Source organism: Uloborus diversus, chromosome 5 (assembly GCF_026930045.1).
Source record: "Uloborus diversus isolate 005 chromosome 5, Udiv.v.3.1, whole genome shotgun sequence".
NCBI lineage: Eukaryota > Metazoa > Arthropoda > Arachnida > Araneae > Uloboridae > Uloborus > Uloborus diversus.
In genome coordinates, this window is record NC_072735.1 from 22709287 (window position 1) to 22724396 (window position 15110).

At 37.0% G+C, this 15110-nt stretch overlaps 1 protein-coding gene across 2 annotated transcripts in view; it reads right to left on the bottom strand.

Moving 5' to 3' along the window:
• Positions 1 to 2752: 2752 nt before the first annotated feature.
• The window catches only part of LOC129221965 (galactose mutarotase-like), a 64666-nt gene continuing 52308 nt past the window's right edge, over positions 2753 to 15110 (bottom strand). For both annotated transcript variants that reach the window (XM_054856364.1, XM_054856363.1), the window contains exons 5-7: positions 5469 to 5610; positions 5009 to 5189; positions 2753 to 2874 (exon numbers count right to left, since the gene is read on the bottom strand). In XM_054856364.1, coding sequence (XP_054712339.1) covers positions 2797 to 2874; positions 5009 to 5189; positions 5469 to 5610 — 401 coding nt within the window. In that variant the 3' untranslated portion in view covers positions 2753 to 2796. The remainder of the gene's footprint in view (positions 2875 to 5008; positions 5190 to 5468; positions 5611 to 15110) is intronic.

The window sequence follows — 15110 nt, forward strand, 5'->3', positions numbered from 1 at the left end:
TACGAGCTGCGGGCGATTTCCTTGCGGGGAGTAAGATAATGTCTCCTTTTCGGATATTTTCGGATAGCTGCTGGCGATTTTCTTGCGGGGCAGGGGACTAATAAGATAATGTCTCCTTTGGGCAGGTCTGCGACGCGTACCACGGAATGAAGACTTCTGTCGCCCCCCCCCCCCACCACCACCACTCCCAGAGGTTCTATTGTTCTGAACTAAACTGAACGTGAAAAAGTTATCGATTAATAAAAATATTTAGGACAAAAGAATTTTTTATTTAAATTTTTTTTTTTGGAAAATTCTGTTTATGTAAGTGCAGGAGGACAGTGACCTATCGGGAAGGGGGGGGGGGGTCCGGACCCCATGGACCCCCCCCCCCCCCCCTTGGCTACGTCCCTGGGCGACGAAATTTAAATCATCTCTCACCAAACTACATTCCTGCCGAGTTTGTTGATTGCAGCTCAATTTATTCTTGATGCATATATTTTTTTGTGACAAAGTGCATTTCAACCTTTGAAAACAGTTCTGCTTTCACTACTTAATCGCTCCCAACAATTCCGATTTTGAGCTCAAAATTTAAGTTTAAGTCCAAGTATTAGAAAACATTTAATGAAATTCATAAACAGCGGTAAAAAATAGTTGTTCGTTACTCCAAAGTGTAGTGACTAGATCCAAATTGGATATAGCCATTTGGATATAGTCACTATATCCAAAGTCTAAAGCGCCTCTATCGGCATTTTTTAAACTAATCTTCAAAATTTATCTTCAGGAAAATAATGATAAAAAGAATTATTTTAGCGAAAACCGCAAACGAATTGACCATTTTTTCTGGGGTTTTTTTTTTTTTAATGATCATTTGAAATTTCGGAACCTAAACTTTAACGACGCCTATCTCCTTCGGAAGACGTTTGGGACCCTTACTTTTGCTATTATATTGTTTGTCCAGATGTGTACTATCCCCCCTTAAAGTTTTGCCCAAGAGTTCAGAAACACCCTGTATCTGCAATTGCATGTATATGATGCCTAAAATAAAGCAGCCCCCCCCCCCCACCCTACCCCGTGAAAAATTTCGTGCCACGCCACTGATCTTCTGTGAATAGGATAATTTTTCTGCATTCTATGCAACTTGTTACTTCTCTAACTTAATTACAGCGGAAGTTATTCGCGTTTGTTCGTCAAATTTTTCAAGGCTCCGCTGGATTTCAAGCATTTTTTTTTCCACTAAAGCCAACAATAAAAAATCAACAAATTGTCCCACAGTTTTCATTATGACAACATTGGAAAAAGCAACATTTTTTACCCCAGATCTCACTCGATCGAAAGTCGAAGATCCAAACTTCTATCTCAGTTAGAAAAATTTTACGAGCGTTTTAAGCTATAGAATTAGAAAATCTCATCTATATCCATTTAAGTTATTAAGGCATTATTTTGTGTTGCCATGGTCACGTCTTTTAGCTTCTTCGCTCGTTTCTTCTTTCTCATTTTAAATTCTAAACAGTATTTTATTTTATAGCGATCCACAGCCCTGGTATATTGAATGGGAAAATGAGACCTTTTTAAACTTCGGGCAATTCCTTGCTTACGTTCGACGAGCTCGACCGGTAGCGCCCGGTTAGTCAATCACGTGACAGCTAATGATCACGTGCTCCAATCCACCAATCAACAGCTTAAAATGGTAACCGGTGAGGTAACCGATAGATGATAGAACGCTGCAGTTTGTAACCGGTTACTTACCGATCGACCGGTGAGATTCGTCGAACGCAACCCATGTGTAATGGATGACGTTTTTGGAAAAAAAAAAAAAAAAAAAAGAAAATTAATTTGAATTCTGAAATTTTGAGTTCAAATTATGTTTTTCGCAATCACGAACTGAGACAGGACCCTACTCATTGGAGTTATTGTTTCTAGAAACGGCTCCTGCCCCCCCCCCCCAAGTCTGCCTCTCCTCCTGGGCGGTTACGTGTGCATAGTTGTGTGTGTGCGTAGACCTGTGTGTATGACGTAGGCGTGTGTGAGGGTATGTGCGAAGTCGTGTGTGTGTGAACGTGCGTGTGTGTAGGACATGGACGCCTCCGACCAGGAGAAGCGGTTAGCTCAAAACCGGAGCAGCCGCGCCGTGCCGCCAGCAGGGGACGGTGGGCGGTGGTGCTGCATAGGCTTCTGGTCCAAGTTGAAAAAGACACGGACACCAAAAACGGTCAAATGAGAACAATAAGCAATTGTGATTGCTCAAAAAAAAAAAAAAAAAAGCAAACAAAAGCTTTATTGATTAGAGTGAAATGCTTGAAGTTAGGTAAAATTAAGTGTACACATTTTGATTAGCGGAACAGAATCTTTCTTTTTATTTCGGAGTGGGAAAGGAAATTTATATTTGCTCAAAGAGCTTCTTTTTAAACTTTACCAAGAGCACAGCCACGTAGGTAGGTACACGTACAGCTAGTGCATCATAGATAATTTATTATTTGATCATTGCTTCATGTTTTATGGTATAACTTTAACTGCATTGCAATCATTACTGTTCTTTTGGTATGGCATTTAGTAAGGAAAAAAGTAAAAATATAGACCGAAAAATACACAAAATTATTACTTTTACGAATGAGTCATCGCCTGGCTGTGCAATCCTTGTTTTCAAAATTTTAAATTTCTAAAAAACCAGAGAATTCACGGGAGTTTTTTTTCTTATTCAAATTGATTTTTAGAATTCAAAATTTAATTTGCTATTTTTTGTAAAAAACGCCAACAAGTAAATTTATAAACTACTGAATTTTAATGTAGTAAAAATCTCTTTCATACATACTTCCGTTATCTCACAATAAAACGAAATTTAGCTGTGTGGTTGTATTCTTCATTTACATCAAGTAAAGCAGATGGAAAATTAGCCTGAAAGGTAAAAGAAGATAAAAATTAGTTTTCATATTGGAAAGATGTGCCTTGTTACTTTCTTTTTCTTTATCTTTACTAATAATAAAGCTGAGAGTATCTCTGTCCGGAGGATGTCTGGATCTCTGTGACGCGCATAGCGCCTAGACCGTTCGGCCGATTTTCATGAAATTTGGCACAAAATAAGTTGTAGCAAGGGGGTGTCCACCTCAAAGCAATTTTTCGAAAATTCGATGTGGTTCTTTTTCTATTCCAATTTTAAGAACAAAAATATCATAAGATGGACGAGTAAATTACGAAATTATCATAACGTGGAACCGTAACATGGGTACAGCCAATTGGCGAGAAAATTCACCATACATTATTTGTAAATATACAGGCGAACCAAAAGACCTTTTGATTTTTCTACTACGGGCAAAGCCGTGCGGGTACAACTAGTTTCTAATATAAGGGGTGCTCAAATGAAAAGGTACCAAATGATACTGTGGGTTTAAATGAAGACTTTATTCAAAGTATGAACCAAAGGCCTGAGCACCACGATCCCACTGGTTAAACTGACCAAAGAATTTCTTGTTCCCGGAATTTCTTTGGTCGTGACGACACCCAGTCCTTCACAGTGTCATCGAGTTCGTCGTCCAAGTTGAAGCGCTTCCCTTTCAATGCTTCTTTCAAAGGATCAAACACATGGAAATCGCAGGGTGACATGTCCCGACTGTAGGGGGTGGCCATGCTGCTCCCACTTAGGACTTAGGCCAGTGCCGCCTGGGTAACCCTGGAGATGTGTGGAAGCGCGTCTTCACGGAGCAGAACCACTCTTCGTGAGCAACCTGGCCTTTTAATCTTGATGACCCTGCGTAGACTTAGGAGTCTCTCACAGTACACATTAGAATTAATGATTCTCCTGTGCTCAAGGAATTTCAAAAGTAGCGTACCTCGTACGTTGGAAAATACAGTCAAATGGACGGCGCTCTTTATAAGAGTCTCTGATCTCTTCTGCGCATGCGAGTTTCCAAGCATGCTTCGATATTTCAATCGCGTCCCTGTCTCGCTACATTCTCCCCCTGTCGGCATACGCAAATATGTAACGGTTACGTTATTGTGACGTTTGGTACCTTTTCATTTGAACAACCCAAAAACACAAAACACAAAAAAAAGTGTACTGGATTCGTGAAAATTTTCGAATTTCCACATATTTACATGGTTTGAAATATGCTAAATTCATTTTGACCTTTTTTTTTTTTTTTTGGAAAATGTCTTTCTCTCTCTGAGTGTGTGTGTGTGTTTCAGTTCGTGCGTGACGGATTTTTTTATGACCACTCTTACAAAAGCTACAGCATTAAATCGAGTGACATTTGGTACACATATGTACCTTAATATGAATTGGTGCCCATGAGGTTTTGGCGCCAATTCCTTCATGGGGAGTGGAGCAGAGCAATCGAACGTTTACTACGGTATGCGTGACTGCTATATCTCAAGTAATGGGCAGAATTCAACAAAGATTTGGTGCTATAGGTTTTTATTTCGGAATGTTCTAGAATGCAGTTATTAATTCACAACATTTTTGATTTTGATGGGTCATATACAGGTCAGGTTCGCGCAGGCCACCTTTGATCCACGGAATTGCAAATTGAGCACACCTGATCGAAAATAACACCTTCTGACTAATTTGTCGATATTTTCACAAGTTCACTGAATACCCATACAAGGCTTACACTCTTCGTCACTCTCCGTCGTAAACAATTCACTGAATTAGGGATGCCCGTGTCTACCCCCCCCCCCAGAATAAAGACCCCCCCTCCCAGATACCACGAAGACTTCTGAAAAACGAGAGCCCCCCCCCCTCCTCCCACAAGGAGAAACACACCAATAAAAATTACTATGGCGCAATTTACGGCACGCCCTCCCTCCTTCCTCCTGGTGGGAATTTCTGACTACAAACAGTTCAGTCGCGAATAAAAATTTTACTATTTTTAATATTCATGAAATATTTTTCCCAAATTAATACTCTTTTTCACTTTTGTTTCAGAAAATTCAAATCCAACTAGCAGACATTAATTTAGCAGTTTGGTGTTTGACTGTAAGTAACCTCCCTCAGTTCAGTCATAATTTCTTGTGATTTTTGCATACTACTTACGTGGTTCACTGCATCAGGATAGTTCTGTGTTTCAAGGCAAAATGCAGATTGCTTTTTGTAATGTACCCCATGTTTACCAATTAGAGAATCGTCAATGGGCAAGAAATTAGCCGTGTAAAACTGTACACCAGGCTGAGTGCTGTAAACCTCCATCAGACGACCACTTCTCTGATGATAAACGCTGTAAAAGTTTAAAACAAGAAAAAGGCAATCATTAGTTGATTAGTTCCAAAGTTTTTCTTCATACTAAAAAAAACTAGTCAGTTTTACAATATGACCAATGAGCGTATCTCTACAATAAATAGTAAAAAAGTTCCAGTCCCTCACACTGGTGGCGGTTCTTAAGCGATACACTAAACTGGAAATCTTTAAATCGGTTTTCTATGCAAAATGCTTAAAAGTGAGATACACCCATTCGCCCTTTTAGCGACGAAATATATATGAATTTAAAAAATTATACCTGGCAACTTTTCTTTCAACATTTAGTTTTCCATTAATACAAAAATTATGGTCCATTCCAGAAGGTGTTGAATTCAATATTCTCCCAATGCTTGTCGGCTTACGTAGATCAAAATTCGAAGAAGCTACTGGAAGAATTTCTCCTAAAAATAGCAAACATGAACTTCACATTTCACCAAATATTGAAATACAGGGTCAGCAAGAAATAAGTTGCACACTACTGAAGGCTGCAGTTAGCGCAACTTTAAATTTTCGCCCCCCCCCCCCCAGTGCCAGAAAGATTTCAGTCGACTCCAGTTGAAATCCCGTTTCCAGAAAACAGGAGAATCCCTGCAAGAGCTAGCAGCGGACTTCGAGAGATTGTCTCATCTGGCTTTTTGCGACTGTCTTGCAGATGTTCGAGACAACCTGGCACTTAATAACTACGACATCGACGGGGTTCGAGATCCAAAAATCCAGAAGGCTTTACAGATCATGGATGTCAAAGACCTGAAATCTGCTTTGGTGTATGCGATGAAATACGAGGCCGCCCAAGAAGCAACCCGTGTAGATCGCCATCCAATCAGGATTCTGGAAGCTGATGTTTCTGATTCCAGGTCGTCTTGTCTAGCTAAACTTGATAGACAACTTGGTGACTTGTCAAGACATCTGAACAGCATAAATGCCCAAAAGAAACAAGAGCATAAGTGCTGGAAATGCGGTAGTGAAGGGCACCTGCGAAGGAGTTGTCCGGCTTGCCAAGCTACGCGAGGGGAAGGAGACCACCACCAGAGCCCTGCAGATTTTCTCTACTAGTAGTGGTAGTCTGGTAGTAATGGACTTTTCATTTACGCACATGTAAATGGGAATCCCTGCAAACTGAATGTCGACACAGGGGCCAATGTGACAATTATTAGGACAGATGTGGCTCGTGAATTTGAATTGAAACTGTTGTGGACATCGCCACCCGTAAGTCTCGAGGCTGTGACAGGTGACAAAATCGAGATTGAAGGTAAAGTGGACTTGGAAATAGTATTTGGAAATGTCACCTACCCTCATACGGCATTTGTTGTTGATATCACGGACCCCTTCATTCTCGGATTGAACTTTTAAAAGAAATATGACTTCACTCTTCACTTCAAGACTAAAGAGCTGCACTCGATGAGAGAAAACATAGCCATCTTCCACGCAGAAAATGATGTAAAATCCGCTCATCAAATATTAGCACAAATGAACTTCACCGTAAATAAGGCCGGTTCTGCCCCAAGAGGCGGCTCTGCGGCTATGAGCCGCCTCCCAATCCCTCCGCCTCCCAATCCCTCCGCCTCCCTGATGCCGCCGTCCATTGCCCCTCTGACCTCCCCCAGCCGTTCCCTCCCTCGCCGCGTGAGTTGAGTTGTCCGTGAAAGATTACGAGGTTTCTGGTTGTCATGACAGCCAGAGTTTTGGGATGGCAACACTTCGTAGAAGTTTTCGGATGGCAACACTTGTTTTTCGTAACCTTTTACGAGTTTTTAGTTTTCGGTTGGCAACACTTGTTGCTATGTTTTAACTTATGCTATGTTTAACGTCGGTGGCGCCATCTATTGAGAGGTTGATTTTTTATTTCCGGACTTTGAATAATTTCGACGAATGGTTGTCAAGACAACCAAAGTTTCGCGAATTTAATTATTTTTATTTTTACAGAGTGTTGAAGTTGGGAATCGAACACCCAAACTTTGAGTTAGCAAAAACGTATGCTAACCACTATGCTATATTTTTCATTACTCTTTCAGTCTTAATGTGAATCTGTACCATGACAACGAATATTACAATTAAATTAATTTTAAAACCATCAGTTAATTTACTCTTTAGTACTAATCATGGCATATCATTAACTGAATTTCAGCTCATAATTGAAACTATCATCATTATTATTATTTTTCATAATAACAAAGTTTTCACTTAAGTAAAGATTTATTTAAATACAACCCATTCGAGATTTTAGATTTGGTTCAATGCTTTGTGGACTTGAAATATATTTTAAACTTTGATTTTCTTTTTCATGCATTTCAAACTTTATCATTTTTATTTTTTCTAACTTGTTAAATTTTCTTAACTAATTTCATTTTTCTTTGTCAAATTTACAAATATTTTTTCTAACTTGTAAAAATTTCGAAGAAATAATTTTCTTAACTAATTTTTTTTTGACTTTCATACAACAAAATATTTTTTCTTACTTGTTAAATTTTCAAAGAAATAATTAACTTAAATATTCTTTCACACATTTTGAACTTTAACGTTTTTTCCTGTCATTTAGCACTTTGATTTTTTTTTTTTTTTTTTTTTCACTATTTTAGCGTTTTTCAATTATTTTCAGTCTTTAACTATTTTCTTAACTTTTTAGTCTTTAACTAATTTCAAGCATTTCAGACTTAGATTATTTTTTCGTGATTTCGATTTTTTTTTTTTAGTATATTTTAGAGTTTGATCATTTTCTCGCTTGTTTTTACTTTATCGTTTTTTTTTTTTTCCCGATATTTTTAAACTTAGAAATTTTTCACAAGTAGTGACAGGAATCGAACCTTCAAATTTTTCAAAACGTTATCATGTCTTCAATTTTTGCAATCATGTCAAACTTGCAATCAATTTACTCGTAGTAGTAATTAACACTTATCATTAACAAATTTTCTCAGATTTTAAAAAAATCAACTTAATTAATTTTTTCCAGTAAGCAAATTGCGCACTCAAGTTACATTCCAACACTGCATATATGTTTCAAGAGTTTCATTGAATTTATCACATTCCATTTAATTAACTCTAATAATTACTTTTTCATTAATACTTAACTTAATCATTTTATCATACATTTATTCCAGTTACAAAATTATGCTTAAAAGTTATTTATTTTTCTTAGCACAAGAGATTTTAACATGTTCCTACTAAAATGCTTTTCACTCTAGTTTGAGTTTACTAAAATAGCAACTCATTTACGATTTAGATTCATTTAATCGTCTTTGATTCTTTTTTCATTGTTAATATTTTAAATTATCACATACGTTATTATTTTTATACATTTATCCATTTAATTTTCGAAAATCTACAATCAATTTACTTTTCGTATTAATTAACACTTATCACTATCAAATATTTTCATGAATTTTAAAAAATTATCTTCTTAAATAATTTTTTACTGTAACCAAATTTCCCACTCAAGTTATATTTTATCACTACATATGCTTTTCATGAGTTTCACTTAATTTATCGCATTTCATTTAATTAACTCTAATAATTATTTTTTATCATCGATATTTAAGTTAATCATATTTTCCTTTCTTTATTTTTTTTTTCATGCAAACACTCTTGATGGAATAAAACAAAATTTTCAACTTTCATGAATTAAATCCCCTCTGAATATTTTATTTTACTTTACCATACTTTACTATTTTACTTACTGCGTTTTACTATTTATCATTCATTACAGCTTTTCCAAAATATTACTTTACAACCAACCAATTTCATTAACAGAATTTTCATTACAATTTATAAATTTCACTTTTATTTAATTATTTTTACCTACGGTAAAATAAAACACATAACACAAAAATGTTAAACATCAATGAAGTACCCAAGAAATGTTAAAATTATAAGTCGAGTATCAAAACTTCATGTCAGCAAATTTTAAAAATAGACTTACCGAAAAATAACTTCTACTGAAATTCATTTCAAAACTTGGAATCAATTTACTCTTAGCATTAATAAACACTTATCATTAAGAAATTTTCATGGATTTTAAAAATCAACTTATTTAATTTTTTTCCAGTAAGCAAATTTCGCACTCAAGTTACATTTCATCACTTTATATGCTTTTCAAGAGTTTCATTTAATTTACCACATTTTAAGCATCTGAGATGGGGCATATCCTGTAGTCTCGTGGACAGCACTGCGGTAGGCCAGCAGGAACAAAGGTAGCTTCTTGTCCCAATTCTGTTGATTTCTGGAGACCATAAGAGAGAGATTATACAGGATTGTGCGGTTAAATCTCTCCACCATGCCGTCCAATTGTGGGTGTAGTGGTGGTGTCCTAGTTTTTTCAATTCAGAGAATTTGACATAGGCCCTTAAACACAGCAGATATGAAATTCCTCACTTGAACGGAATGAATCTGCAAAGCTGTTCCATATCTCGAGATCCAATGCTGGACTAGTCTCTGCTACGGTGGTAGGTTCTTTATCTGGAATAGGATATGCTTCGGGCCATTTGGAGAAATATCCAATGGAAACAAGGATGTATTTGTTCAAGTCAGCAGTTATTGGTAGAGGACCCAGGATGTCGATCCCGATTCGTTCGAAAGGAGCTCCAACGTTGTACAGATGTAGCTTCCCTCGGCTTCTTTTCTTCGCTCTTTTACGGGCAGCACAGGTGTCACAAGAATGGTACCACTTCTCCACGTCATCCCTCACCTTGCTCCAGAAGAAGCGCTCTCGAACTTTACTGAAGGTTTTCAAGACACCAAAATGTCCTCCAGTCGCACTACTATGTATTTCCTTCAGAACATCTGAAATCCGTGATCGGGGAAGTAGTAACTGCCACCTAGATATTTTGCCGTCGTCAGATTCCCATTTTCGGTACAGTTCGCCATTCCGTAAATGGAGTGCGTTCCATAAAGCCCATTACCTTTAGTTGCAGGACTGAAAATGGAAACGTCCTGCCAGCTAGGTCGCCGGCTATCACTTTTCATGAACTCCAAAATTGGTTTTATATCTGGGTCTTCAAGTTGATCTTGTCGAACTTGATCGTCACTCTATGGATCAGGTTCTGATGATGTTGAAATCACTGTCACCTGATAAGCAGTAGGGCTACTCGTTCCATACTGTTTCTCGATTCGGGAACAATTTTGCAGTTCTCAGGACAGGGTCTCCTTTATAAAGCATCTGCATTACCTTGAGACAACCCTTTTCAGTGCTTGATCTCCATGTCATATTCCTGAAGCTGCTGTATCCACCTGACTCTCTGGCCTTCCAGATTTTTGAAGTTCAAAAGCCAAGTTTACGAGGCAAGATCTGTCCGAAGCAGAAATTTTCGGCCGTAGAGATAATGATTTGAAGTGTTCTAGAACTTTAACTATGGCCAGTAACTCCTTTCTGGTGACGCAGTACTTTCGCTCCGACTTTGATAAGCATTTGCTCCAGTAAGCGATGACATGTTCGTTGCCGTCTATTTCTTGGAATAAAACAGCTGCGATGCGCTCATGGCTCGCATCAGTGTCAAGGATGAAGGATTTTTTGGGGTGAGGGTATGTGAGAATAGTCGTCGATGTTAAAGCCTCCTCCAGTCGTAGAAATGCATCTTCGCATTCTTTGGACCATTCAAACTTTTGCTTGCACTCCGTCAGCTTATGCAATGTTGGAAAAGCCCTTCACAAACTTCCTGTAGTTTGTGCAGAGCCCCAGGAAACTTCGCAGCTGATGAACGTTTTCGGGACGACTCCAACACTTGACCGCGGATACCTTTTCTGTATCGGTTGAACACCCCCAGAAGAGATGATGTGATCAAGGTAGTTCACTTCTTGGCCGAACAAATTACATTTGGACGGGCTTAACTTCAGATTGGCTTCCTTAAGCTTTTGCAGCACCTTCCTAAGATTAGCCAGATGTTCTTCGAAACTGCGCGTCCGACGATGATGATATCGTCTAAGGAGACCAGACAGGATTCATAGGAGAGTCCTCTTAAAATTGCCTCCATAAAACGTTCGAACGTAAATGGTGCATTGCAGAGGCCGACGGGCATTACTTTAAACTGCCATATCCTTGTCCAGTTGTAAACGCTGTCTTCTCTCGGTCATCAGAGTGTATCTCAACCTGCTAGTAGCCGCTCTTCAAGTCCATGGTCGAAAACCACTTGTGTCCGGAAAGAGCGTCCAAGGTGTGGTCTATCCGTGGAAGAGGGTAACTGTCTTTCTTGGTGATTTCATTCAGCCGTCGGTAATCGACACAAAATCTGATGGAGCCATTTTCTTTCGGACCAAAACGATGGGAGAGGTACAAGTACTGGACGTGGGTTCGATAACATCATTCTCCTGCATCTCTTTCAGGAGGGTCTCAACCTCTTCCTTCTTGGCGAACGGTAGTCGACTTGGATGCTGCTTAATATGGGGATGTTCTCCAGTCTAGATCCTATGCTGCGTTAAATTCGTGCGGCCAACATCCTCCGATGTAGATGAAAACTAATGCTTGAAGTCGTCCACCAATTGTTCCGCAGCAGTTCTTTGATCTTTCGATAATGGCGCACTCCCAATTAACTTCGATGTCAAGGACTCAAAAGACACAGTCTCTGGGGAATTGATGAATTGATTCTTCTAATGATGCAGTTTACTGGAGTACAAGTTGCCAACGCTTCATCTTTCCGAATATTCCTCGATCTTTCACTCACGTTGGCTACTCTCACAGGAATTACGTCTTTAGAATGGTCCAAAAGCGTAGATGCTACCAGCACTCTTTTTGGGTTATTGCTTAGGTTAGGGTATTCGATGAGATCGAATCGAAAACTATTGCTTTCTTCAATGGAGCCAGGTATTAATGATTCTCTTCTAGACGGTTAGATTTGGTTCAATGCTTTGTGGACTTGAAATATATTTTAAACTTTGATTTTCTTTTTCATGCATTTCAAACTTTATCATTTTTATTTTTTCTAACTTGTTAAATTTTCTTAACTAATTTCATTTTTCTTTGTCAAATTTACAAATATTTTTTCTAACTTGTAAAAATTTCGAAGAAATAATTTTCTTAACTAATTTTTTTTTGACTTTCATACAACAAAATATTTTTTCTTACTTGTTAAATTTTCAAAGAAATAATTAACTTAAATATTCTTTCACACATTTTGAACTTTAACGTTTTTTCCTGTCATTTAGCACTTTGATTTTTTTTTTTTTTTTTTTTTTTCACTATTTTAGCGTTTTTCAATTATTTTCAGTCTTTAACTATTTTCTTAACTTTTTAGTCTTTAACTAATTTCAAGCATTTCAGACTTAGATTATTTTTTCGTGATTTCGATTTTTTTTTTTTAGTATATTTTAGAGTTTGATCATTTTCTCGCTTGTTTTTACTTTATCGTTTTTTTTTTTTTTCCCGATATTTTTAAACTTAGAAATTTTTCACAAGTAGTGACAGGAATCGAACCTTCAAATTTTTCAAAACGTTATCATGTCTTCAATTTTTGCAATCATGTCAAACTTGCAATCAATTTACTCGTAGTAGTAATTAACACTTATCATTAACAAATTTTCTCAGATTTTAAAAAAATCAACTTAATTAATTTTTTCCAGTAAGCAAATTGCGCACTCAAGTTACATTCCAACACTGCATATATGTTTCAAGAGTTTCATTGAATTTATCACATTCCATTTAATTAACTCTAATAATTACTTTTTCATTAATACTTAACTTAATCATTTTATCATACATTTATTCCAGTTACAAAATTATGCTTAAAAGTTATTTATTTTTCTTAGCACAAGAGATTTTAACATGTTCCTACTAAAATGCTTTTCACTCTAGTTTGAGTTTACTAAAATAGCAACTCATTTACGATTTAGATTCATTTAATCGTCTTTGATTCTTTTTTCATTGTTAATATTTTAAATTATCACATACGTTATTATTTTTATACATTTATCCATTTAATTTTCGAAAATCTACAATCAATTTACTTTTCGTATTAATTAACACTTATCACTATCAAATATTTTCATGAATTTTAAAAAATTATCTTCTTAAATAATTTTTTACTGTAACCAAATTTCCCACTCAAGTTATATTTTATCACTACATATGCTTTTCATGAGTTTCACTTAATTTATCGCATTTCATTTAATTAACTCTAATAATTATTTTTTATCATCGATATTTAAGTTAATCATATTTTCCTTTCTTTATTTTTTTTTTCATGCAAACACTCTTGATGGAATAAAACAAAATTTTCAACTTTCATGAATTAAATCCCCTCTGAATATTTTATTTTACTTTACCATACTTTACTATTTTACTTACTGCGTTTTACTATTTATCATTCATTACAGCTTTTCCAAAATATTACTTTACAACCAACCAATTTCATTAACAGAATTTTCATTACAATTTATAAATTTCACTTTTATTTAATTATTTTTACCTACGGTAAAATAAAACACATAACACAAAAATGTTAAACATCAATGAAGTACCCAAGAAATGTTAAAATTATAAGTCGAGTATCAAAACTTCATGTCAGCAAATTTTAAAAATAGACTTACCGAAAAATAACTTCTACTGAAATTCATTTCAAAACTTGGAATCAATTTACTCTTAGCATTAATAAACACTTATCATTAAGAAATTTTCATGGATTTTAAAAATCAACTTATTTAATTTTTTTCCAGTAAGCAAATTTCGCACTCAAGTTACATTTCATCACTTTATATGCTTTTCAAGAGTTTCATTTAATTTACCACATTTTAAGCATCTGAGATGGGGCATATCCTGTAGTCTCGTGGACAGCACTGCGGTAGGCCAGCAGGAACAAAGGTAGCTTCTTGTCCCAATTCTGTTGATTTCTGGAGACCATAAGAGAGAGATTATACAGGATTGTGCGGTTAAATCTCTCCACCATGCCGTCCAATTGTGGGTGTAGTGGTGGTGTCCTAGTTTTTTCAATTCAGAGAATTTGACATAGGCCCTTAAACACAGCAGATATGAAATTCCTCACTTGAACGGAATGAATCTGCAAAGCTGTTCCATATCTCGAGATCCAATGCTGGACTAGTCTCTGCTACGGTGGTAGGTTCTTTATCTGGAATAGGATATGCTTCGGGCCATTTGGAGAAATATCCAATGGAAACAAGGATGTATTTGTTCAAGTCAGCAGTTATTGGTAGAGGACCCAGGATGTCGATCCCGATTCGTTCGAAAGGAGCTCCAACGTTGTACAGATGTAGCTTCCCTCGGCTTCTTTTCTTCGCTCTTTTACGGGCAGCACAGGTGTCACAAGAATGGTACCACTTCTCCACGTCATCCCTCACCTTGCTCCAGAAGAAGCGCTCTCGAACTTTACTGAAGGTTTTCAAGACACCAAAATGTCCTCCAGTCGCACTACTATGTATTTCCTTCAGAACATCTGAAATCCGTGATCGGGGAAGTAGTAACTGCCACCTAGATATTTTGCCGTCGTCAGATTCCCATTTTCGGTACAGTTCGCCATTCCGTAAATGGAGTGCGTTCCATAAAGCCCATTACCTTTAGTTGCAGGACTGAAAATGGAAACGTCCTGCCAGCTAGGTCGCCGGCTATCACTTTTCATGAACTCCAAAATTGGTTTTATATCTGGGTCTTCAAGTTGATCTTGTCGAACTTGATCGTCACTCTATGGATCAGGTTCTGATGATGTTGAAATCACTGTCACCTGATAAGCAGTAGGGCTACTCGTTCCATACTGTTTCTCGATTCGGGAACAATTTTGCAGTTCTCAGGACAGGGTCTCCTTTATAAAGCATCTGCATTACCTTGAGACAACCCTTTTCAGTGCTTGATCTCCATGTCATATTCCTGAAGCTGCTGTATCCACCTGACTCTCTGGCCTTCCAGATTTTTGAAGTTCAAAAGCCAAGTTTACGAGGCAAGATCTGTCCGAAGCAGAAATTTTCGGCCGTA